At 44.9% G+C, this 27,052-nt stretch overlaps 1 protein-coding gene across 1 annotated transcript; it reads left to right on the forward strand.

Annotated features, from left to right (window-relative positions):
* Positions 1-27,052, forward strand: PPIL1 (peptidylprolyl isomerase like 1). Its single transcript, XM_080664117.1, has 4 exons — positions 1-305; positions 6,442-6,596; positions 25,279-25,347; positions 25,881-27,052. Exons 1-4 carry the CDS (start codon positions 250-252, stop codon positions 26,099-26,101), a joined length of 501 nt encoding a protein of 166 aa, XP_080520243.1. The 5' UTR covers positions 1-249; the 3' UTR covers positions 26,102-27,052.

Consider the following 27,052-nt stretch of genomic DNA (forward strand, 5'->3'; position numbering starts at 1 on the left):
GTGGCGCGAGGCCACCTCCGCGGGAGCGCTCACTTTCCTCCGGGCTGCGGCCGCAGGCCTGCTTTCGCCTCGCACCCCAGCCTCCGGGCTTTGGAGGTGGGGTTCTTCCTCTTCCTTTTCTCAACTCGTCAAATCTTGGCATCACAGGGTTGAACAGCGGGGACCGGAAGTGTGCCCTGCACCGGCGGGTCCCCCGCGAATCGACGCCGGAAGTGGCAATTGCTGGGGAAAGATTCCGCCGGCTCCGCTATGGCGGCCATCCCCCCCGACTCCTGGCAGCCGCCCAACGTCTACTTGGAGACCAGGTGAGGGGGTCGCCTCGGGGCGGGGCTGGCGGAGGCGACTCGGAGGCCGGGCTTGTCCGCGGTGCTCCCTTCCCGGTGGGCTCTCCCTCGTGGAGCGGCGGCCGCGAGGGCAGGTGTGGACCGTCGCTGTCCTCGTGGAGCGGCGGCCGTGAGGGCGCCTGATTACCCTCCTCCCACCCCTCCGTTCATTCATCCCTTCATTCAGGCCAGGGACGTAGGATCTGGCACCTGAGGACACAGAGGTGGATAAAACACACAGCCGTGCCTTTAAGGGTGACAGTATAGTGAAGGAGACAGCTACTAATATATAAATGTGAAGGGGATGAGCAGCACAGTTGTAACGCCATGAGTCTACAGTGGTATAAGCAAGTGTTAAACACAGGAAGAAGCACAATTGCCCCACCATCAGATGTGATACAACCGAGCCCCAGCCAGCTAGTGCCTTGATCCAGGTGCAGATAGAGCATCACATTTAGTTTAATCCTCCTAGCAGCTCAAGCCCTGTAGGTATTACTCCACCTTCTCTCCTCCAGTTTTAACAGGGAAATGCCAAAGCTTACAGATTAAATGGCTTGGCCAAAGCCACACAGCTAGTAAGCCGAGAACCTCATTTGGGGCCTGGTATGTCCGCCTCACATGCTAGGTTCCTTGGCCTCATTCATTCCATTGCCTCTTTGGAAAAAGTCCAGAGCGATCGTTCCAAAGCAGGACAAATTACCTGACGTGACTTCTTACTGCTACAACACCGTAATAGTAAAACTTTGTGGTCTGGCATTCAAGGTGATTTTTTTCATTTGGCCTTTTCCTGCCTCTGGCTACACTTTCCATTCCCCCATCAGTAGCCAGGGTCCAGACATCATCCCTCTGCTTTCCTTCTCTTCTTGTCTATGCTGCTCTCCACCAGAGCACAGCTCTGTCAGATGCTGCTTTTGCTCCCAGGCCATTTCCCCCACCTTCTTACCTGGCAAAATTCTACTTCAGGTAACAACTTGAAAGTAATTTTTGAACTCACCTGTTAACATTTTTTAAACTATAAAACAAATCTAAGTTTAAATCCAAGCAGTGTAGAAGTGTATAGAAAAAGCAGTGAAAGCCACCTCTTTAATGTAAAAACACTTTAAAAAATTTTTTTAAAATATATATTTTATTGCTTTTTTACAGAGAGGAAAGGAGAGGGATAGAGAGTTAGAAACATCGATGAGAGAGAAACATCGATCAGCTGCCTCCTGCACACTCCCTACTGGGGATGTGCCCGCAACCAAGGTACATGCCCTTGACCGGAATCGAACCTGGGACCTTTCAGTCCGCAAGCCAACGCTCTATCCACCGAGCCAAACCGATTAGGGCTAAAAAATACTTTTATTGATTTTTAGAGAGAAGAAGGGAAAAAGATAGAGAGAAACATTAATCAGAGAGAAACATCATCAATCTGCTGCCTTCTGCACACCCCCTACTGGGCTCGAAACCCGGGCATGTGCCCTGACCAGGAATCAAACCGGTGACTTCTTGGTTCATGAGTTGACGCTCAACCATCGGGCTACACTGGCCAGGCTAAAAACATTTTTAATAGTTTGTTGAATGATCTTCCAGACCTTTTCACATAAACATCTCTCTTTTATGTTCTATTTTTTTTTAACAAAAATAAGATCATATGATCATACTGTGTGTATGTTTCTTTTCCTGTAATTTGCTTTTCTTTCACTCACTAATATATGCAGTCTTCCATGGTATGAATGTCTCATATTTTAGTCATTCCCTCTTTGAAGGTCATCCAAATTGCTTGTTTTTTGTTATGACAAATATTGGAATGAACATCCTTGCACAATTGTATCCCTAAGCACTTTAGTAATTTTTTTCTATAGATTAGATACTTAGTTGATATTGCTGTCAAGAAGCATGCACATTTCAATATTGTATAGGTACTTCCTGATTGCCATTCTAAAGTTATTATCTGTATTTAAAAAATACCCACCAGAATGTAAGCTCCATGAAGGGGAAAGCACCTAGATCCGTGCCCTGCCCAGAGTAATTGTTAATCTGTGTTGAATATTAGCAACGTGAAGAATGAATTGCCAGCAGAAAGCTATGTTCTGGTACTTACCACATACACAGCAGGTCCTCGAATAAAGGTTCCTTTCAATGTCCTTCCGTTATAACGATGAGGGAAAAAGATTGCTGTCCAAGGCCACTGTCTCTGGAGTTTGCATGTGCTCCCCATGTCTGCGTGGGCTTTTTTCCACGTACTCACATCCCAAAGATGTGCACATTCGGTGAATTAGCATGTCTCAGTGGTCCTAGTCTGAATGAGTGTATGTGTGTGTGCACAAGTGTGTCCTGGATGGAAGGTGTCTGTCCAATTTGGTTCCCACCTTGTGCCCTGAGCTTCTGGGATAAGGCTCCAGCCACCCTAGACCCTGAACTGGAATATGCAGGTTGGAAAGTAATTATTTTATAACTTGCTTTTTTTTTTTTTTTACATAGCTGTATATTTTATTATTTTTATTTTTATTTAATTTAATAAATCTTTATTGCTCAGATTATTACAATTGTTTCTCCTTTTTCCCCCCGTAGCTCCCCTCCACCGGTTCCCACCCCACCCTCTGCCCTTACCTCCCCACCACTGTCCTGATCCATAGGTGTACGATTTTTGTCCAGTCTCTTCCTGCACCCCCATACCCCTTTCCCCCTGATAATTATCAGTCCACTCCCTTTCTATGCCCCTGATTCTTTTTTTTTTTTAATATATTTTATTGATTTTTTACAGAGAGGAAGGAAGAGGGATAGAGAGTTAGAAACATCGATGAGAGAGAAACATCGATCAGCTGCCTCTTGCACACCTCCTACTGGGGATGTGCCCGCAACCAAGTTACGTGCCCTTGACCGGAATCGAACCTGGGACCTTTCAGTCCGCAGGTCGACGCTTTATCCACTGAGCCAAACCGGTTTTGGCGCCCCTGATTCTATTATATTCACCAGTTTATTCTGTTCCTCAGATATTTAATTCACTTGATTTTTAGGTTCACTTGTTGATAGATATGTATTTGTTGTTCATAATTTTTATCTTTACTTTTTTCTTCTTCCTCTTCTTAAAGAATACCTTTCAGCATTTCATATAATACTGGTTTGGTGGTGATGAACTCCTTTAGCTTTTTCTTATCTGTGAAGCTCTTTATCTGATCTTCCATTCTGAATGATAACTTTGCTGGGTAGAGTAATCTTGGTTGTAGGTTCTTGCTATTCATCACTTTGAAAATTTCTTGCCACTCCCGTCTGTCCTGCATAGTTTCTGTTGAGAAATCAGCTGACAGTCGTATGGGTGCTCCCTTGTAGGTAACTAACCGTTTTTCTGTTGCTGCTTTTAATATTCTCTCTTTGTCTTTTGCTCTTGGCATTTTAATTATGATGTGTCTTGGTGTGGTCCTCTTTGGATTCCTCTTGTTTGGGGTTCTGTGTGCTTCCTGGACTTGTAAGTCTATTTCTTTCACCAGGAGGGGGAGGTTTTCAGTCATTATTTCTTTCTTTCTTTTTTTTTTTTTTTTTTTAATATATTTTATTGATTTTTTACAGAGAGGAAGGGAGAGGGATAGAGAGCTAGAAACATCGATGAGAGAGAAACATCAATCAGCTGCCTCCTGCACACCTCCCACTGGGGATGTGCCCGCAACCAAGGTACATGCCCCTGACCGGAATCGAACCCGGGACCCTTCAGTCCGCAGGCCGACGCTCTATCCACTGAGCCAAACCGGTTAGGGCAGTCATTATTTCTTCAAATAGGTTTTCAGTATCTTGCTCTCTCTCTTCTTCTGGCACCCCCATAATTCGGAAGTTGGTACGCTTGAAGTTGTCCCAGAGGCTTCTTACACTATCTTCAACTTTTTGGATTCTTTTTTCTTTTTTCTTTTCCAGTTGAGTGTTTTTTTGCTTCTTTGTATTTCAAATATTTGACTTGATTCTTGCTTTCCTCTAGTCTGCTGTTTGGTCTCTGTATAATATTTTTTATTTCAGTCAGTGTATGTTTAATTTCTAGTTGGTCCTTTTTCATATCCTCAAGGGTCTTGCTAAATTTATCAGCCTTTTCTAGGAAATTCTTGAAAAACCTTATAACCCTGGTTTTGAATTCTATATCCAGTCGTTTGTTTTCCTTCATTTCTTTCATTTGTGATCTGTTTCTTTGTCTCCGCATTTTTGTTGCTTCCCTGAGTTGGTAGGGTAGCTTTGTGTGCTAGGTTTCCTATATGGCCCAGTGGGTCGGCCTCCCCAGTTACCTGAAGTGGACACTCTTGGTGCACCCCTTTGTAGACTGTGTGTACAGCCTTGTTGTAGTTAAGTCTTGATTGTTGTTGGTATCACTGGGAGGAATTGACCTCCAGGCCAGTTGGCTGTGAGGATCAGCTGTGTCTACGCTGGGAGAAGTTTGGTGCTGGAGACAGCCTTATAGGATTAGACTTGCAAAATTGCAAAAGCCTCTGTGCTCAGCTTGGATGGGGCGGAGTCTCAGGGCAGAGCAGACAGTCTTGGCTTCCCGTCAGCCCTGCCCTTGCGTGCACTCGTAGACCTCTGCCTTCTGCAGCTCCCCTGAGTTTCCGCCTGACAGTCCAGATTCCCCCCGTAAGAGCATGGGTCCCCAGGGGCTTGCCCGGAACTGGGGTTCAGTGCAGTCGAAACTGGGGTTTAGTGCAGTCAGGAGCTTCCGACTCCCTTCCGCTAGGGAAAGCCTGAGGCAGCCTCTGCAGTCAGTGTTCTCTGTGCGTACTCGCGCACGCGCGCCTCCAGACCCCTGCCCGCCGTGGCTCCCGGAGTCTCCGAGTCTCCGTGTGCCTTTCTCTCTACCTGACAGTCCAGACTCCCCCTGTATGAGCCTGGGTCCACAGGGTTTCACCCAGAACTGGGGTTCAGTGCAGTCGGGGGCTTCCTTCCCCCTCCCACCAGAGAAAGCCAGCCAGGCACTCAGCTGCCCTTCCTCTCTGCGCGTGCGTCTCCATACCTCAGCCCTTTGCAGCTCCTCTGATTCTCCGTGAGCTTTTCTCTTTCCTTCTAGTTGTAGAATTTCCACTCAGCCAGCTTTCCTATGGTTCTGGATGGTGTCCATTCTGTCTTTTAGTTGTAGTTTTGAAATGGTTGTGCGAGGCAGCAGTTTAGGTGCTTACCTATGCCGCCATCTTGGTTTTTCTCATAACTTGCTTTTATTAATCTTTCTTATGTGAATGTATAGCTCACATTTACTTCAATGTAAAGTGTTAGAAGTGTTTGGGTCTTTTTTTAGAAATTTGGTGATGTTCTTATGATTAGAAAGAAGTATGCCACAGGGACTTACCTCTTATTTGTATCAGCTAGCCTCTGGTAAAATTGATTTCATTATACACTCTTTCCCTAAAAGTCAGTTTCCAAGAACCTATCTACAGTATACAGCGTTTACTTGCAGTGTGCTTGGGACTGGGTATTCAGTCTATACAGCATTGACCCCGTTCTCACATTCCTGGAATTTAAAGTCTAGGTGAGAGGTGGAGGGTGGAAGGTACCTGGCCTCCATCTTTTCCTTCTTCCTTTTCCTTGGCAGTCCTTCAGCGGGGGAGTGCTCATCACATTGGGTAGGTATAAAGGTTTGAAGTAATCAGGTTTTGCCTTTGTTGCAGGCCCTCCTAAATACACACAAACTATACCTTTTGTCCCATTAAAATATTTATGAATAGGTACTATATTTACATGGTTCAAAAATATAAGGTTTAAAAGATATTCATTGAAAACCTTCCTGTCTCCTATTTACCCAGTTTCCACCCCACCCAGAAACTTATACATGTATAAATAAATATGAATTCCTGATACTTTAATGTCTTCCTTTAAAAAAATTATAAATTAAGTGTAAGATTTTTTTTTCTAATTTGGGGGTTGGTTATATTAATTTCTGGTAATCAGTAATTTTTAATATATAAGGTGTTAACATTTTAGTTGTCCATGGTTGTGTTCATGTTATTTGCCTTGCGTTGTTTTCCTTGGTGAGCATGGAGTCTGGTGTTTATCACAATTTCATGACTCACATACAAGTTTGAAAATGAAGAGTGCTGGAGCAGTCCATGTCATTTCTATCTGCTGTGACCTCGTTGTTGACTGGCGCTCTCCCGCCCTCTTCTGTCTGCAGCATGGGGACCATCGTGCTGGAGCTGTACTGGAAGCATGCTCCAAAGACCTGCAAGAACTTTGCTGAGTTGGCTCGTCGAGGTTACTACAATGGCACCAAATTCCACAGAATCATCAAAGACTTCATGGTCCAGGGAGGTGACCCAACAGGGACAGGTACAGTTAAGCCAGCATTAGTTTCTGAAGTTTTTATTCTGTTGTAACTGATGCAAGGCAGCCAGGGCTCTCTTCCACGTGCCAGGGACTGGTTAATGATTCGGGTGACTATTGCTTTCCTCCCTAGCACACACCCTCCCCCAAACACACACATGGGGAATTGACCAGAAACTAATCTGGACTCTTGGGCTTTATAGAGTTTCTCATAACTTCCATGTATTGCTTACTAAGAGCAAATAATATTATAGTAATGTATAGTGTAATCTTCTATCAGAAGTAAAGGAAGACATTTTCAGTGTTGTGAGAAAAATAGAATACTGGGTTGTTTGATTAATTTGTTCATTTAATAAATATTGACCACCTGCTTTGTGCCAGATACTTTTCTAAGCTCTTGCGTAGCCATGAACAAAGAAAAAAACTTGCTCTCAATAAAGCAGGAAAAGAATGTGGGAATGTGATTTTAATAGCAAGGCCAGGGAAGTCCTCTCTGAGTAGATGCTATTAATGGATCAGAGAACTGAATGAAGTGAGGGAATGAACTTTATGACTGGAGGAAAGAGTAGGCCCAGATGCCCTGAGGCAGGAGTCCATGTAGGAGATCATGTAGGATTTTGTAGGGCATGGTAGAGATGGGATTTTATTCTGAACTAGAGGCCTGAGGTACGAAATTCATGCACTTGAGGTGGTGGGGGGTGTCCCTCAGCCCAGCCTGCACCCTCTCACAGTCTGGGAGCCCTCGGGGGATGTCTGACTGACTGGTAGTTGGGCGTCCTTAGCACTGCACAGAGGCTGGAGAGGCTCCTGCCACCACTGCTCGGCTCACCAGCCGTGAGCCCAGCTTCTGGCTGAGCGGTGCTCCCCCTGTGAAAGTGCACTGACCACCAGGGGGCAGCTCCTGCATTGAGCATCTGCCCTCTGGTGGTCAGTGCGCGTCATAGCAACCAGGTTTCACCATTCGGTCAATTTGCGTATTAGCCTTTTATTATATAGGACTAGAGGCCCGATGCATGAAATTCTAGGAAGGGGCTCGGCCCTCACAGCCGTGGTGGCTTGCCTCGGTTCTCACAGCCCCAGTTGTTCGGCTGTCCAGTCTAATTAGCATATTATGCTTTTATTATTATAGATAAGATGGGAGCCATTAGAAAGCTTTGAGCAAAGGAATGACATGATCTGATGTATGCTTTAAAACACTCACTCTGGCTGCTGTTTGGAGAACAGATAAAGGGGCAAGAGTGAGAGCCGGGAACCTGTTAGAGGGCTGCTGTAGTCATCCAGTCTAGAAGTATGTGGTTGGACAAGGCCAGTAGTGGAGAAGGTGGTGAGAAGTGACTGGATTGAGGTTATGTTTTGATGGAAATAGAGCCAATGATATTTACTGAGGTTGGATTAGGACAGTGGTTGGCAAACTGCGGGTCGTGAACCACATGTGGCTCGCGAGCCGCAGTTTGCCGACCACTAGATTAGGGGGTGGGTGGGTGTGTGAGAGAAAGAGATGAAGGATGACTTCAAAGTTTTTTACTAGAATTTAGTAAAGTGGGGAAGGCTAAGAGAGAAGCGTGTTTGGAGGGGGAAGATTAAGAATTTGGTTTTGGTTTTGGCACATTAAGAGAGGTGTTGAATAAGTAATAGGATATGAGTGTGGGATTTCATGGAAAGTTCTGGGATTGAGGTATGAATTTGAGAGTTACCATCATTTAAATGGGATTTATTAGCGCCAACCTATGATCTAGGACAGTGGTCGGCAAACTCGTTAGTCAACAGAGCATGTGGCTCGCGAGCTGCAGTTTGCTGACCACTGATCTAGGAGGTTGCAGTTTGATATAAAAAAATACACACATATATATATATATATATATATATATATATATATATATATATATAATATACACACATATATACATATAAAACATATATATGTAGAATAGCCTGGCTGGTGTGGCTCAGTGGTTGAATGTCAACCCATGAACCAGGAGGCCATGGTTTGATTCCCAGTCAGGGCACATGCCTGGGTAGTGAGCTTGATCTCTGGTAGGGGGCGTGCAGGAGGCAGTCAATCGATGTTTCTCTCATTGATATTTCTATCTCTCTATCTCTCTCTCTTCCTCTCTCTATAAAAATATATTTTTAAAAACATAGAATATATAGGAAAGTAGAAAAAAAAGAACAAAAATCACTCTGAAGTATACCTCCTAAAGATTCCTAACCATTAACTGTTTCCCCAACATCTCACCTCTCAGAAATCATCAGTGTTCACTTTTGGTGGCCATTCTAGACATCTTTCTTTTCAGATACCTAGTTAAAAGGATGAATGGATGAATAACTAGCTAAATGGGAATAATTTAGAGAATAGGCTATGTCCTGCATGCTATTGTTTTTTACACAAAAGGTATTGTATTTAATTTTGTATACATTTAACAGAAAAATTGAAATCCTGCTATGAGAGATGAAGCAATTAGTACTTAAATTTCTACTCACCCCTGTTGTTTAGTAAAAGCTCAGTTTTGCATATGCATACCTCCTGTGTTGGGAAAAACCCAATCCTTCCCTCCTGTTTCTCCTTTGCTTTTACGTATTTACACAGAACCCTTCACTTGTGTCACCAAATATATGGTAATTTTCCTCACGACAAGTCGTTCTCTGTGACACCAGCTAGGTGTCCTATCATTTAACTTAACTCTGACACTATCTACCTGGAGACCATGTCATATCCCACAGGTTAAGGGCTCAGTCCCACAAGACTGTCTCTCTCCCCAACCCCACCCTCACCCCCCCACACACACACTTCAGACCACAAGCCCAGGTACAAGTATCTACTTCAGACCAACTGGCTATAGATGGGAGATTCCAATGACACCCTCCTGCAGTTTGATTACTTTGCCAGAATGGCTTATAGAACTCGGGGAAACACTTATGCTTACCCATTGTTGAAGGATAATGGTAAAGGATACAGATGAACAGCCAGATGAAGAGATGCATAGGGCGAGGTCTGGGAGGTCCCGAGTGCCAGAGCTTCTGTCCCTGTGGAGGTGGAGTGTGCCACCTTCCTGGTGTAGATATGTTCGCTCACCTGGAAGCTCTTCGAACCCTGTACTTAGGATTTTATGGAGGTTTCCTCATGCAGGCATGACCAATGAACTCCATTTCCAGTCTCTATCCCCTCTCCGGAGAAGTGGTGGTGGTGATGGTTCCTGGGGGTGGGGGCAGGGGGCTGAAAATTCCAAGCTTCTAATCATGGCTTGGTCTTTCTGGTGACCCCATCAGGAGCCCACCCAGAGTCACATTATTAGAACTAAAGATGCTCCTAGTGCTCTTACCACTTTTGAAGGGTTTTAGGAGCCCTGTGCCAAGAATTGGGAACAGAGACCAACTTATACAGTATATTTTCAATGATCTCAGACCTATCCTCCCTTTCTCACTCCCAGTTTGTTGTTTTATTTTTCCTTGTCAGAGTTGATAGCATTTTCTATTCTACACCCTCTTGGGTTCTGCATTTCAGAGGGTTCGGGGCTCACCACTAGGCTCTTCTATTCACAAGTGCTAGCAGGTAGAATTTCTCGTCGAGCAGTTTTTATTGCAAGGGCCGGAGACTGTTATATTTTTAACTAGGTCATGGTTGAGAATTCCTGCCTGTTGCCCTTATACTTGAAAAAGACTGACTGGGTGTGCTCTTCTTGGGCTACATTCATTCCCTCAGATCTTTTTCTGAGGGAAATAGACATTCTGTTCCATCACCTGATTTTGAACATGGCTTTGAAGAATACTGAGATCATATTTACTTCTTCCTTCAATTCAGGGAAATTTTTTTGAATTATGTTTATGAATTTTTTCTGTTATACTTATTGGATTTTCTATTTCAGGAAACTAATTCTTTGTTTCATCACCTTTGCCTTCTATATCACATTTCTTTTGAGAGTCTGAGATGATGTTTTTCCATATTTTCTTGCATCCACTGAAATAATCTCACACCTTTATTCTGTCCCTTATTCAATTTTTAGTCATGTCTATTTTGTTCTTTCCTGCTCTGATTTATTTATTAGTGCTGTATTGGTGTCATTTCGTTCTAAATCTATTTCCTTAGTTCTGCAACCTTTTCTATTAATATATTATCTTGTCTTTGAACTCGTTTTATTGGATTCTTATTTTTATTGACGCATCAGTAGCCTGAGACAGCCATGGAGAAGCCCTAATTGGATTATGTTTTCTCATAGACTGAGTTCCTGAGGTGGCCCAGGAACTCAGGGTCCCCCTACCCTCCAAGGTAGCCAGTGCTGGTAGCCCTCCCTGCTACTCCTGAGCACTTGTGTGTGCGGCAGCCCGTTGCTTAGCCTTTTCAGGGCTGCTCACCCACTTCTTCTGATGGCTTCTCAAAATTGGAGGGTTCTCTGGGTGGCACTCCTCCTTTCTTGATGAGGGAGTGCAAGCAGACAAGTCTGTTTTTTTCCTTGGCTAACGCTTCAAAATTTTTGGAGTAAGTTGGTTTCTTTTTTCTTATTTGGTTGAAATTTTTGCCTTTTTGATTTTTTTTTTTTTTTTGTGTGTGTGTGTTTGCTTCATCAGGTATTGGGGGGGAAAGAGTCCACATTCTTTATTTAAAAGTGTCCTGCCAACACTTTGATGCACTTCTTTCCTGTCATCTTCCTCTCTTTCATTGTTACTATGAGATTAAAAAAATATTTTAGATAATCCTTGCCCAAGGAAAATTTTCCATTGATTTTAGAGAGAGTGGAGGGGAAAGAGGGAGAGAGAAACATGGATGTGAGAGAGACACACCAATCGGGGCTAGGAATTGAACCTGCAACCCAGGTATGTGTCCTTGACCAGGAATTGAACCCTCAACCCATCTGTGTGCAGGCCAACACTCTAATCACTAAGCAACACCAGCCAGGGCATTAAGAAATAAAATTTTAATTCATGTCAGCAGTGAACTGAGAGAGTCAATGATTAGGGTAAAAGAATTGGAAGTGACTCAGATGTGTGTTACTCATGCCAGAGCTTCCATATATTTCTGTAGTTCTCAGTCCTTCATAATGTCACATTTCCATGTTGTAACTTTAATGAAATTAAACTGCTCAAAAGATTTCCAAATAATTGTATCCAACCTCAAGTATAACGAATGATTGAGCTCAGCCTGCTGGCAGGTCTCTGGTTGAGGACAAACAAGAGCTCGGTCACTAGTTTGAACTGCTAGCTGATTAGGTAACAGGTTTTTACTAAACCTCTCAGGAGCGCGGCATTGGCATCGTGGACTCTGCAGCAAGTTGAAATACCTCTTCCATCCCCTACTGTCCCTCACTCTGATGAACATATTCTTACCAGCGTCTTTCTGATACACCTTTTCCAGATGTTTTCTCAATTGAAATACCATTTGACTTCCTGCTTCATTTTAAACCATTTTTCTTCCTTTAAATTTCCTTTATTGTAATAACTTTATGCTAGCTCTTTACTTAGGCCTTTGAATGTCTTATTTTTTTATATGTTTATTTTATCATTTTATTTTATTATTTTATTTTATTTTATTTTATTTTATTTTTTTTATTTTATTTATTTTATTTTAGAAAGGAAGGGAGTGGAAGAGAGAGAGATAGAAACATCGTTGTGAGAAACATCAACTGGCTGCTTCCCACCCTGCCCAGGGATGGAGCCCGCAATCCGGGCATGTGCCCTGATCAGAAAATGAACCAATGACCTTGAACCGGCAACCTTTCGGTGCATGGGATGATGCTCAACCAACTGAGCCACACTGTCCAGGGCTCTGAATGTCTTTTACCTGTTTCTACTAACTGCTGTTCCTCTCCTCCCTGTAAGATGTGGCACCCTATCCAGCGCTTCCTTTTGCTTCTACTGCTCTGTGCTTAGCCTCACAGGGTTCACTGGCTGCTGTGATTGCAGTGATTAATTATGTGCTGATTATGTTGTGCGTCGCCCTCACTCTGAGTTCATCTCTCCTCTTGCTCCAGGAACACTTGAAGTGTAACATGTTGACAGCAAACTTGTTATTAATTTTATTCATTTGAGGAATATTTGCTAAGAGGCTGCTGGGTATCTTGTGCTATTCTAAGGCCTGTGAGGGGTACACAAGCATTAGAAGCCAAGGCATATCCCCCCCCCCCCTTTTTTAAATTCTCACATGAGGATATGTTTTTATTGATTTTAGAGAACGAAGAAGGGGGAGAGAGAGAAACATTGATCATATGTGCCCTGAGCAGAATCAAGCCCACCACCTTTTGGTGTACGAATGACACTCCAACCAACTTAGCCACCTGGCCAGGAGAGAAGTCAAGGCATAGTTCTTTTCATTGCAGAGCTCTTTGTCCAGGAAGACAAGATATTCATTATGAGAAATATCTAGAAAGTAACAATATAGTCAACTAGAGGCTGGGTGCATGAAATTTGTGCACTTCGGGGGGGGGGGGTCCCTCAGCCTGGCCTGTGCCCTCTCACAGTCCAGGAGCCCTCGGGGGATGGCCGGCTTAGGCTAGAGAGGCTCCTGCCACCACCGCTGCGCTCGCCAGTCGTGAACCTGGATTCTGGCTGAGCAGTGCTCCCCCTGTGGGAGTGCACTGACCACCAGGGGGCACCTCCTGCATTGAGTGTTTGCCCCCTGGTGGTCAGTGCGCATCATAGTGACTGGTCGTTCCACTGTCAGGCCAAAACCGGCTCTCCGACATCCCCCAAGGGGTTCTGGATTGCGAGAGGGCGCAGGCCAGGCTGAGGGACCCCACTGGTGCACTATTGGGGCCTGGGAGGGACGCAGGAGGGCTCCAGGGCGTGCCTGGCCCATCTTGCTCAGTCCCGATCGACCAGACCCCAGCAGCAAGCTAACCTACTGGTAGGAGCTTCTGCCCCCTGGTGGTCAGTGCACATCATAGAGACTGGTTGACTGGTTGACTGTCTGCCCCCTGGTGGTCAGTGCACGTCATAGTGAGCGGTTGAGTGGTCTTAGCATATCATTAGTGTATTACACTTTGATTGGTTGAACGGACGACTGGACACTTAGCATATTAGGCTTTTATTATATAGGATATGCAAATGTATGTTGGTGTGCTGTGGATTATTATATAACATAGGTTAGAATAATTAATAATAAGAGAAAAAGTACAGTGGAGTGGGATTAGAATGGGTAGGGAGCATATTTTGAGGTGGTCCTTGAAGAAATGTAGAATTTTAACTCTTGGGAGGACAGGGAAGGATATTTTGGATTTTGGAAGAAGAATGAGTACAGAATAGACACACAAATAACAGAAGCGTGTAGGGTGTGAAGGAGAGCCAATCACCCCAGGTGTCACGTCTCACCTGTTGGACTGGCTCTGCAACACAACCCAGCCATCTCTCCACACCTGGAACAAATGCATACGATGTGCTATCTAAGGCGCCTGGGCTGCATGCTTAGGGGACAGTAAAGGAGCATTGTGGGGCAGAGCAGGAGATAGCATGGGGGGTAAGATGGGAGTTCAGATTTGACCTAGCACCATTCAGGGACCATTTGGAACTCTAAAGTCTGGAATGAAAAAACAATGTGAGGAAATGTAATCCAATGTAATCCAGCCATGGGATTAAATGTAGACTAGTTATGTGACCTTGCTGAGCCTTCTTATCTATGAATGGGGAGTGTGGTCATATGCACCTCATGAGGTTGTTGTGAGTAGTAAATGAGCTGATCTTCATAAAATGGTTTGCACAGGCTTGATACAAATAGGAGCGCAAAAAAAGTTTAGTTATTTATTTTGGTTGCTAATTCATTTAACAAATGTTTGTTAGACTCTGACTGTGGTCCAGGCTTCATTCTAAGAGCTGGGGACACAATAGTGAATAAGAAAGCCGTGTGGAGTTCTCACTGTGGTGTGAGAGACAGACAATGAGCAGATAAGTACATAATATACTGTCAGGTCATAACAGATGATATGGAAGAAATAACGTATATTTCTTCAGATTTTCTATTCCTTGCTCAGTTTCCTCTCCTTCTGGAACCCTTATTATGCGGATGTTGTTTTGTTTCATGTTGTCCCAAAGTTCCCTTAGGCTCTCCTCCAGCTTTTTAATTTTTTTTCCTAGAAGCTGCTCTACTTGGGTATTTTTTCCTACCTTGTCTTCTAGCTCACTGATGTGGTCCTCTGCTTCTTCCAGTCTACTCTTGATGCTTTCTATTGAGTTCTTTACAGCAGCGATGTCATTTTTCATTTCTTCTTGGTTCTTCTTCATTTCCTTTTGGTTCTTACACACATTGTCGAATTTGTCTTCCATTCTTTTCAGCCACCTTATGACCATTTCTCTTAATTCTTTCTCTGACAAGTTGCTTGCCTCCATTTCATTTACTTCCTTTTCTGGTGATGCCTGCTTTTCTTTCATATGTGGGGTGTTACTTTGTCTCCACATGGTCTCTCTTCTCCGTGTGTCTGGTTATGTCGTTCTCTCTCTCTCCTGTGTTGATTTAAAGGCACAAAATACAACACAAACAGGTACAACGCACAAGGCACTGAACAGAAATGTATTCATGATATTAATAACCTCCAATAAAGGTGACCACCAGAGAAAGGCAAATTAGAGGATAGGAGAGAAAGAAGAGGAAAAAAAATAAAAAAGAAAGGAGTGCAAAATGAAATTGGGAAAGGGAAAAAAAAAGTAAGAGAGAAAAGAAAGAGAATAAGAAAGAAGAGGGGAACAAACTATATATATATGGGGAGAAAACGCCAATAGAACAGCCACTAATCCCAAGAAATGCCAGCAACAAGTACCTGGAGATGAATACAAACTACAAACAACAACTAATATCAAGCAAGTCGAGGGAAAACAGAAGCAAAAAACAAAACAAAACAAAAAAAAGAATAAGCAAAACAATCTCACAAACAAGCATAAAAAATCGATATAATCAACAATCAAGCAAACAACAACAAAAGGACAAAGAGAAAAACAATTTTTTGGATAATGAAGACAGAGAAGAGAGAGGTGTGTATGGACTTGGAGCAGGGGATTGGAAATTAGATATATAAGTAGGGTGAAATTTTAACGGGTAAAAAGAAAGAATAGGGAAAATCTAAAGCAGGAAAAGGGTAAGAGAAACACGACAACAAAAGGAGAAAAGTTAGGAAGAGAGTGATGGCATAAAGGTAGAGTTGAGATAGAGTAAAATGATGCTAAAGGAAAGATGAAAATAGAATGTAGAATACTAATCCCAAAGGAAAATAAAGTGACACTTTTTTTAAAAAAAGGTAAGATAGTAGTAGTAGTAATGATACTGATTGAAAATAAAAATGTAATAATTAAAAAGGTAAAATCAAGCGAGGAAAAAAGAAAAAAATTGGTTTCTTAAGTAAAAGATGAAAAAAATAAAATAAATAAAAATAAAATGTGCAGTAGTGAAGGTCATTCACTTCCTCTACTGTTCTGTTTGGCATGTCTGTTTCCTAGTCAGGACAGTATTGCAGTTCCCTGCGTTCCACTGCTCCTCAGTGTTGTAAGCCAGTCCTGATTTTTAAGCAGGCAGTGTGTCATAATTTCTTGTATTCCTTTATTTGTGTTTATACAAAAGTCAATTTGTGATTCAACCCCTGGGTGGCAGTGTTTCTGGATTGACCTTTGGGTCTATAGGTCCTCTTTAGCCAGTGCTTAGATCCTGCTTTCCCTGTGGCACTCAATACCAGTTTGTGGGAGTGGGCTGCCCCAGAGCTGGTTCTCTGATGGTTATTCCCCACTCTGATCCCCAGGTTCCAGAAAAACAACTTTCCCTTGCAGTCTCTTAGGGTGTCCCCAATTGGGTGATCCTATATATTGGGCTTAGTAATCAGAAGCAAGGATTTAAAGAGGAAAAAGAAAAAAGAAAAAAAAAAAGAGAGCCAGTATAAGTGTGCGAACTCCAGGGCTGCGCACAAGTCTGTGCAGTCTTTTTTTCCCCTTGGGTCTAAGCACCTGGCACACTTTTAAAATTTTTAGGCTGTCCTTTTGTGTCAGATCAAAATGGGTTGCTTTTTACAGTTCCCTTCTGTTAGCAGCTCTGAGGACCCCCTTCCACATTCACGGATCACGCCAGCCCCAACAGCCACAGATTTTTCTAGGCGCAGACTTCCCCTGGTCCTCCAGCTCCCTCAGTGCGTGCACTTCTCTCTCCTGCTGGGACCAGAGACCTCACCTCATCCCAGGCAAAATTTGACCTTTCCGTGGTGGAGTGTAGAGCTCCTCTGAATCCGCATGTTCGCACCAACTGGGGACCGGTGCTCTGGGGTTCGCAGCTGTTCATTGGGTGCCGCAGTTGTAGATTTTCAGGCTTCCGATAACATCCATTTTCCCCTTCAAGATGGCGCAGTCTCCGCGTCTGAGCCGGTCGCTCCGGGAGGGAACCCAGCAGCAGTGGGGGCTGCCCGGTCAAGAGAGCCCCGTCCAGCAGTCCCCCACCGTCTCCTGGAGTATACCTGTCCCTCAACTCACCAACAAACACGCCCCGTGTGACCCTCAGCTGTTCTTTCTTTCTGCTCCAGGACAAGGCTCGGGACACATCTGTCTATTCCCCCACCATTTTTTCGATCCTCTGGAAGAAATAATGTATAAAAGGGTAGAGCAGGTATTCACAACCTTGGCACTACTGACATTTTGGGCTAGATAATTTTTTGTTGTGGGGGTGGGGGCTCTCCTGTGCATTGTAGGATGTTTAGCTGAGTCCCTGACCTCTACCTGCTAGATGCCAGTAGAACCCCTCAGTGCCACAACTAAAAATGTCCCCATATATTGCCCAGTTCCCTAGGGGGCAAAGTCATCCCTGGTTGAGAACCACTGGGATAGAGAGTGAGGGAGGTGCTGTTGTGGAGAGTGTGATTAGGGAAGACCTCTCAGTCGGATAAATGCATTTGAGCAGAGTTCTAAATACAGGGAAGTAGTGAGCCCTGAGACTGTCAGGGGCAGGACACTCAGAGGGAACAGCAGTCAGAGGCCTTAGACCAGGGTGTGCTTGGCAAGAAACAGCACAGAGGACAGTACCTGGAGCAGGTGAGTGAGGAGAGAGTGGCAGGAGGTGACTTTGAAGGTTAGCTGAGTCCCCGATCATGGAGTGTCTTGTAAGTTGTGCTGAAGACTTTGATTTTGTCCTAAGTGTTGAAATGTCACCGAAGGATTTTGAGCAGAGGACTGCCACACTGTGACTTGTTTTAAAGGCCTTCCCTCTGGCCTTCAGGTGGAGAATCAATTGGTGTGGAAAGGGAGAGGCAAGGCGACCAATTGGAAGCTTTGGTTGTCAAAGCTAGAACTTGTAGTTTGGACAAGAGTGATCGTGGTTCTATGGGTCCTAATCCTCTGGGAAGCAGATGCCAAAATAGAGTTAGGCATGGAAGAGCTTTATTGGGGTAATACCTGTGAAAGATAAAGGGGTGAGGGAGTAAGGTCTTGGAGGGGAGTTCTTCACACATCAGTGCAGGCCTAACACCTGTGAAAGGAGAGCGGGAAGAGGAGAAAGCGCCAGCAGAAAAATATGAGGAGCTGCCAGTAAGGTGGGGTTTCAAGAAGGGTGACATCAACTGTCAGATCCTGCTTATGGATCAAGCAAGGTGAGGCCTGAGGGTTGGCCATTGGGTTCAAGGGCATGGCGGTCACTGATGACCTTGACAAAAGCAGTTTCGTTGGAGTGGTAAAGTCAAAAGTCTGAATGGAGAGCATTCAAGAGGCAGGAGAGGAAGTGGAGACACCAAGTGACGACAGCTTTTTTGAGGAGAGTTTTCTGTGATATGCAAAACAATGAGATACTAGGAGATGGACTTTTTTGTTTTGTTTGTTTTTTAATATGGGAAATATTCATATTGTGTTTTTATGCTGATGGAATGATCCACTAGAAAGAAAAATTGATACAGGAGAGGGGGTAATTGTAGCTGCAAAGTTCATTGCAGGGAAATGGTTTGTGGTGGTGAGATAGTTATATGAACAATTTATTCATACTGTATTAATAACAGAGGAAGAAAGTTGTAGGAAGAAACGGTAAGATGTAGGAAGGGAAGTGAATTTGGTGTGTGAGCATGTGAAAGGTCTCTTTTGCCTTTTTCTCAGTGAAATAAGAAGGAAAGTTACAAAGAGCAAGGAGCAGTGAGGGAATGGTGAGGTTTGAGGACAGAGGAACTGGAATAAACCCAGAATCACGACATCATTTTGCCTCTCACAGAAAATGCTCAGGTTCTCTCAGTTAAAGGGAGCCCATCACGGCAGATACTACTACTGTCTATATAACTGCATGGCTTTTGTGCATTATCTCATTTAATTCTCATAACAATCATATGAGACATAAGTACTATTCTTGTTTGCATTCAAGGAAACGGAGGCTTAGAGAGGGTATTTTGCTTAGTTACCCAGCTAGTAAATGGTGGAATTGGAACCGAAATCTGGATCTCTTGACCCCAAAGGCAAGTGAGGAAGAGAGAACATCTTAAGAATTGCAAAGCTTCTGGGAGAGCTGCAGGGAGAGCTGCAGTGCGGATTTCCACTTTAGATCTGGTGTTTGGCATTTCCCGGGTTTTCCTAACAGCAGCCCAGCTGCATAGTCATTTCCCCTTTCCTTCTGTTACTAACAATGTGGTTGTATCAACTTGGCATGCCATTGGCTACAAGTAACAAAGCTCAGCCCTAATGGCTTAAACAAAGAGCTTTTGTTTTTCTCAGTAAGGGAATGCGGAGTAAGTAGTTGCAGCCATTGGTTCAGCTGCCCAGCAGAGTGTGAAGGACCCAGGCCTGCTATGTGTTTCCACTCCACCGTTCTTAGTGTCTTGACTTTTGATCTCAAACTTGTCTTATGTTTGCAAGACGGTTGCTACTACTCCTAACATCTGCTTTCAGAGAAGGAAGATGGGGAAAGAGCTATGGGTGAAAGATTAAGGAGTGTGTTTGTCCCTTTTTATCAGGAAAGCTGTCGTTTTCCCAGGAGTCTACTACTCAGCAGGCTTCTGTTTATGTTAGAGGTCAGAACTGGGTCATCTGGCCCCCCTTGCTGCAAAGGCATCTGGGTGATACCCGCCTTCCTTGTCTCTGAGGTTGAGGCAGGCTGTGAAGGCGATGGGGGTGCTCAGAGGACAGCCAGCTTGCAGTGTCTAAGAGCTTCCCTTCCCAGAAGAAAGGCTTTGATTGGCGTAGCCAGTCACCTTCCAGTGTGCAGTGCCCCAGACAGAGCTGTCACGTGGGCCCCCTTATGGGTCACTGACTGGCCTACCTGTGGCTGCTTTGGGGCTGGGTGTTAGTTAACCTCTAGTCTCATCAGCTGTGGCATGGGAGTAGTGGGGACAGGTGGCAAGCACCAAGGTTAGAGGCCATTCTCTGTGTCTTCGATGCCACTCCAGTTCGTCTGAAGGGGTTTTCACAGTCAGTGAGCAGGAGGAGGAAGAAAAGACATCAGGAATCTTGAGGATAAATGTTTTTTTTAAGGAGCAAAAGCACAGGTCATAAAGAAAAAGATTAAGGCATTTCAACTGCAAAAACTTATGTGCATCAAAAGACCGCATAAAAAAGTAAAAAAAGTCAACTGGAAGAGGATATTTGCAAAGCATTAACTGAAAAAGGATTCGTATCCAAGATACTAATTCTAATAATATAATATACATATAAATTCTAAAATGTCAAGCCACTCACTAGAAAAGTGGCTGTTCACAGAGAAGGAAAGCTAAGTGGCCAATAAACTGAAATTATGCACATTTCCTCTGTCAGGGAAATGCAGGTTAAAACCCCACAAGCGATCATACGCCTGTTAGACTGACAAATGTTAGAAAGCTGCCAGAGAACCTAGAGCAGTAAGAGAAAATGAGGGAGAGCACTGTGGGTGGGGGTGCACATTGGGCTCTTCTGACAAGATATTTGGAAAATGGAGTGTCGGAGCACAAGCCAGAGCCCTACACGAGCTCTGGTGCTCTGAGTGGCTGTGAGTCCATGTATTCTTCTACATTCTCCTATCTGGCCCTGGCCAGTTTGGCTCAATGGATAGAGCAGCCGTGGGCAAACTACGGCCCGCGGGCCAGATCCGGCCCGTTCAGCTGTTCTATCCGGCCCACGGAGCCGAAAGAGCGGAGGGTTCTCTTGCTCTCCCCTCCGCTCCTTCACCAGAAGCAGTGTTAACATGGCAACGTCGGGAAACACGGCCGCAGCTCCTTCTTCTGAGTGGGCGGATTTATATTCGCCCATTCAGTAGAAGGAACAACCTCTCAATCTTCCAGAGGCTCCTTGTAATGCCCGCGGACGCGTCCCCCGACATCACCCTGGGAATGCGTAGACACGTTATCGTGGTGATGTAGGGAGACACGCCCCTGGAGAGCACAGTATCAGAGCATTAGCTAAAAAGGAGACCAACAACACTGTTCCCACTGAAGTTGATGTTTAAAAGACCAAAAACCTTTCAACCCAGTCTACATTGCCATCTACATCTACGTCCCGGGCATAATTTGGAAGTTGCACTAAAGAAAATGTTTAATTTACTGTTTACACATTTTGTTCTTTTCTATTTGTTTTAGTTTTAAATTATTTTATTATATTTAAGTTTAATTTGAAAGGCTTTTGTACCTTTCCTTTGTTAGGCAATTTTATTTTGCCTTTGCCATCTTCAATATAAGGTATGTTATTGTGCTATGATTCCTCCATTTTTTGAAGTTTCAAATTATAATAATTAGTGTTTACATTCTTCTTGTTAAAATGTTTGAAATGAATAAAACTATTGAAATAAAAAAAAAAGACTGTACCCTTTATGTAATGATGTTTACTTTGAATTTATATTAGTTCACACAAACACTCCATCCATGCTTTTGTTCCGGCCCTCCGGTCCAGTTTAAGAACCCATTGTGGCCCTCGAGTCAAAAAGTTTGCCCACCCCTGGGATAGAGTGTCAGCCTGCAGACTGAAGGGTCCCAGGTTCGATTCCAGTCAAGGGCACATGCCCAGGTTGTGGGCTCGATCCTCAGTAGGGGGCGTGCAGGAGGCAGCCGATCAATGATTTTCTCTTATCATTGATGTTTCTATCTCTCCCTCTTTCTTCCTCTCTGAAATCAATAAAAATATATTTTAAATAAATAAATTATCCTATCTGATTACACCAGGGCTGGTCTTCCTCGAACCCTGCCCACTCTACTTACTGCTGGGACCTTAGTCCAAGTTCCTCAGATCAGTTCTCAGTGGCAGGGCAGACGGAGAAGCCATGAGAGGTTGTGGGTGTATAAGAATGAGTTTTTATTGCAGAAGCCAGTGGCCACATAGCCATCAGACAAGAACAGTCCGCACAGCAAGGCCCCTACAAGCAGGCAGCCGGACACTGGCTGGTGAATACATATCTTTCCCACAGAAGCAGCATCAGTCTCTGTACCCACAGTCATTATCTGAGCAGCCGCACACTGCCTTCTAGACTCACTGACTCACATCATAGCGGTACCTGAGCTCTCCAGCTCAGCAGCTTCTCCTGTCTCCCCTGTCCTGCTGCTCTCTCTCTAGCAGACTTCTCACACTTCATCTTAGCTGCTCTCTCTCCATTTTCCAGCAGACTAGCTGGTCAGTAACCTACTTTTATACTATTTAGACAAGGCTTTGTGCCAGTAGTTACATCAATCATATTGACTACTGAAGGGCACAGTGTACCATGTGTCCTTGCACCCACTCATGGTATCTTGGCCTGATTAGGATTCCCAGGCTGTGAGTCCTTGGACTTTCCAATTAGGCTCATGCCGAGAGTGGCCTTTGGCCATTCTGGTGTATTGATAACAAGTCCTCTGTGCTCCCATTGGCCTTGACTATCCGGGGACCTGGCATGGTTCCCACATGGAGTAATGGTGAAATAGTCAGATTGTAACCCTGCATGTCTATCCCCAGCGAGGTGTGGCCTCTGAGAGCTTCTGCATTTGTTTGTGGACCATAAGAGAGTGGTTATTGCAGTGTGTTTTATAATAGCAAAACATTGGGAAGACCCTAAAGAGCCATCAACATGAGAAAAGATAAGATTGGTGTAATCATACAGTGCAACGAATATTCCAGAGAGCTGCGTGGAACAAAGTGCATGACTGTGACAATGGTGAACAGAAAAAAGCTAATTGCAGAAGAATGCATTATAATACACTTCTCTAAACCTAAAAACATGCAGAACAGCACATTTTTTAAGGGATGCATATATATGTAGTAAAAAAGAAAATGCATGGAAATGACAAACTCCTGGTCAGAATAGTGGTTCCCTGGGAGAGTGGGGGTGGGGAGGGAGGCAGGGTGTGTATGCATGGGGTCTAACTGATTTACCACATTTTGTTTCTTAAGGGTAAGATGTAAAGTTGTTTGTCATATTATTTGCATTTTCTTGTATGGCTGAAATACTAAGTATCCTATATAATAAAACCCTAATATGCAAATCGACTGAATGGCGGAACAACCGGTCGCTATGATGCGCACTGACCACCAGGGGGCAGATGCTCAACACAGGAGCTGCTCCCTGGTGGTCAGTGTGCTCCCACAGGGGGGGCGCCACTCAGCCAGAAGCTGGCTCACGGCTGGTGAGCGCAGCGGCGCTGGCTGGAGCCTCTCCCACCTCCACCACAGCACTAAGGAGCAGTGAGCCGAGCGGTAAGGAGCAGGCGGGGGGTAAGGAGCAAGGGGTCCCTGATTGCGAGAGAGATGTCTGACTGCCAGCTTAGGCCCACAGGCAGAGATCCCCCGAGGAGTCCTGGACTGTGAGAGGGCACAGGCCAGGCTGAGGGACCCTCCCACTCCCCCCCCCCAACACACACATGAATTTCGTGCACCAGGCCTCTAGTATTGAATAAATGTTTAAAGGAGAAGACAGAAGAATAAAAGGACTTGGAGAGTAGAGAGTTTAGAAAGCAGGTCTGTGCCTGTCTCTGCTGTATCTATACCAGGCCAGGCACATAGCACATTTTTGACAGCAACATAGTCGGCTTTGTGAGTGATCCTTGACATCTGTGCAACCTGCTCTGCACCAGTGAGCGCTTTCATCACTCTGCTCCCCACCAGGGCTCCCCCATTCCACATGCCCAAAGGAATGTTTTGATTTGAATTATTTGTCTTGATGACATTTTGTTACAAACCCTACTGAGTCAATTTAGGTTATGAAAATAGCATATTATGGGTAAAAGTGCTGCAGAGGCCCAGACTCGTTGCAGTTGGTCAGACTGTGCCTAGAGAGTAAAAAAGGGCCTCAATGCCCTTTGATCTCCTTCAGATGACTTTGCAGCCAGGCTTCTTCTGTGACTCCTGAAATCCCCTTCTTGCTTGTGGTGCCATTTATGTGATGGGTTTCAGTGGCCTAGATGTTTCATTCTTGCAGCCCCCGGCTTGCAGGGGTCACACTTTCAAGGCTCAGTCGCGGGTGGACAGTGCGCTCCTGAGCATTATCCCCAGCTCGCTTGTCAGGCCTGGGTGTGGGCTGGACCGTGTGCTGCCACAGCCCTACCCCCTAGCATTTCCACTAACCACCCCTCCCCCCAAACCTCAGACGGGAGCCTGGACTCTGTAGTCAGAACATATTGGCTGCATAATAGCTGTTTGGAGGTACACTGGCAGGTTAGAATTTTTGGAATGAATTTTTACATAGTTTAGTCCAGAAGCATAGGTAGCCTGGGCCAGGTGGGAGGTTTCCTCTGTTAGAATTCACCCCCATTCCTCTTTGCAAAGAACCGGGGGCTGTGACAGGCTCCTGTGGTGGAACATCCGAAAAGGATTTTTACCATGGGAACGCCATGGATCTGGCCCAGGGGCCTGCAGGGTGGGTGTGGCGCGTTCTCATGCTGCTTCCTCAGCAGCCGACTGAGAGGAGGGCAGCTCCCTGGGTCCCGCTGTTTTCTGGCTGCCAGGCAAGCAGAGTAAGCTGGTAAACCCAGTGTTCACAGTCTGTCTTGGCTGGTCAATTCGTAGAAACCAAAGTACTTCCATAAGGCATAGGGTTGAACATATCATTTTGTTCTAACAACAAAACCTGGGTGTCCAGCACAGCACCAAGCTCTGTAGACATAGTATAACTACCCTGTGGTGGTGAGGTCACTAGCAAATCATTCTCAACCCATGTTTCTTCATAGTCTCCTTCCAACACACTGCCTCTCCTTCCTGCCACATTGCCACTTACCGCCCGCCGTTCCTGTTTCTCCTTAAGCTCTATGTCTTTGAGTTCAGTGACTTACTTTCTTTCATCTAGATTAAGGAAAATAGCTTTCAATTCTTGTGCCCTCTCTGATCCATTACAAATGGCTGCTGGAGGTTCTGGGTCCATAGGGATTCAGGGGCAAATCTGAGCTCAGCAGGAGAGTGCTGATTGATTAGCAACAGGGTTAGGGCTTGCAGCACTCCTGTCTGAAATACTCATCAAAATGTTAAGAAATTAACAAATGTCTTAATACATCAAACTGTGAATGGTGGTTATCTGTAGATGGTTAGATTACAGGGCACTTCAATGTTCTTTTGATAGTGTTCTGTGTTTTCTACATTTTTGACAGCAAACATGTATAACTTTAATAAGCGAGAAAAACACTCTTGGTGTTATTTTGAAAAGAAATGTCTTACCTGAATGAAACCAGTGATTGGAACGTGCTGTGTAGTGCTTGGTTCTGCTGCTGGGCTCTGTGGCTGCAGCACACTAGCAGGGGCTCTTTTCCTTTCCTCTACTGCAAAAAATCCTTTGACCCCGGGCATAGTTCTTGCTGTGAGGGCGAGATGTGAGACTGGCTGACTGGCTTTTCGTCTTCCAATGTGGCAGGCCGAGGTGGTGCATCTATCTATGGCAAGCAGTTTGAAGATGAACTTCATCCAGACTTGAAATTCACAGGTAAGTATGTAATCTGGCTGGACTGGGTGAGAAGGGAGGGTGGATTTTAAAGGTTTGTTCTTTTGGCTGCGATTCAAGGTGAAAGTCTGACATGGTGGCATGGTGCCACGTAGCTGCCCAGCCGCGGCGCCAGGGAGAGCCCTGGAGGATTAGAGAGAGTGGCGCCTCTCAGCATCCTGAGCGATCCTGAGTGTTCTAGACTCTGCTTGCTGAATGTTGCTCTTATACACATAGAAACACAAAAGCTTCCTCAGAGAAGCAGGAGACCTTGCTGGATTTTTAGGGGAATGGCAACATAGCCAAGTGGTTAGTGAGGATCATCATGGACAGAGGCTGAGGAGCAGGAGAAGAGGCTGGGGTGGTGCAGTTGATGGCCTCTGTGCAAGGGCAGAGAGCCTGCCCCAGGGAAAGGGGGCTGATGAGAGAAGCCAGAGCAAAGTCTGGCTTCTTTTCATCCCTGCGATGGTGTAGTAGCTCCAGGTTGGAGCCGTGGGGGTTATTCATACTCTTTCCTCTCTCCCTTTTCCCACCAGGGGCTGGAATTCTTGCAATGGCCAATGCAGGGCCAGACACCAACGGCAGCCAGTTCTTTGTGACCCTAGCTCCCACGCAGTGGCTTGATGGCAAACACACCATTTTTGGCCGCGTGTGCCAGGGTATAGGAATGGTGAATCGAGTAGGAATGGTGGAAACAAACTCCCAGGACCGCCCTGTGGATGATGTGAAGATCATCAAGGCATACCCTTCTGGGTAGTCGTGCTGCTCTCCAGGTCTTCGGAAATGGCCCGGTGGACCGGTTTCCAGGTGACCTAAATGACACATCTCTCAGCTTCATTTTGGCCTTGTGAATCATGGAGCCAAGGAGGCCTGGGATCTTGGGTGAGTTAGAGGTGGAAGTGTATTTTAATAGGATGCTTCTTGTCGCTCCTCCCTGAGCCTAGGTTGACAGAGCATTTGCAGAACTGCCCATACATGATCGCACACAGGCTACTGCTCACTGCAGACGACCCATACTGCGTTTTGTGTGCATCTGCTCGATACCCTTGGAACAAAATGAAGCCAGCTGTGCCATTTCAGTGTCCAACCCAACTTCTTTCTGAGAAGATTTATATTCTGGCCTACACTGCAGTCTTCGGTGGCTGATGGCCACAGAATTCAAACCAAGCAGTGCCTGTCAGCCCTCTGCACTCTGCGCACCCTTTTCAGTCTCCTACATTTGTTCTTCCTGGGAATGTCTGCATCGCTATATATATTTCCCCTCAAAAGCAGAATATCAGCACTGCTGTTCCTGACACTTAGACATCCCACGCAAAGCCACATTGGATGTTTGCCAAATGAGAAATGCATCCAACAATCAAGTGTCTAAGAAGGTGTCAAGTGGGGAATGCTAATGTGTAATAACCAAGAAATGAATTTACTAAAAGGAAGCAGAAGCGCTGACCATTTTTTGCCCAGGAAGGAGTAGAAATCTGTAGTGAGCCTAAGAAAAGACTGAATTCTTCTCATAAAGGAGAAGTGCCACTACCTTTTTTTATTTTTATTTTTTTTAAACCTAAGACTATAGAGAAACTGAGATTTTATATGTTAAGGGCTTTTTTTTTTAATCTTTCTGTATTTTTTAGGGGGTTGATGAGAGAAAGGAAGTTAATACCTGTGTGATACATAGAAACTTCCTAAATAAAATGCCATTGATGTTTGAAATTTT

The sequence above is a fragment of the Plecotus auritus genome (genome assembly GCF_963455305.1).
Source record: "Plecotus auritus genome assembly, chromosome: 4".
NCBI lineage: Eukaryota > Metazoa > Chordata > Mammalia > Chiroptera > Vespertilionidae > Plecotus > Plecotus auritus.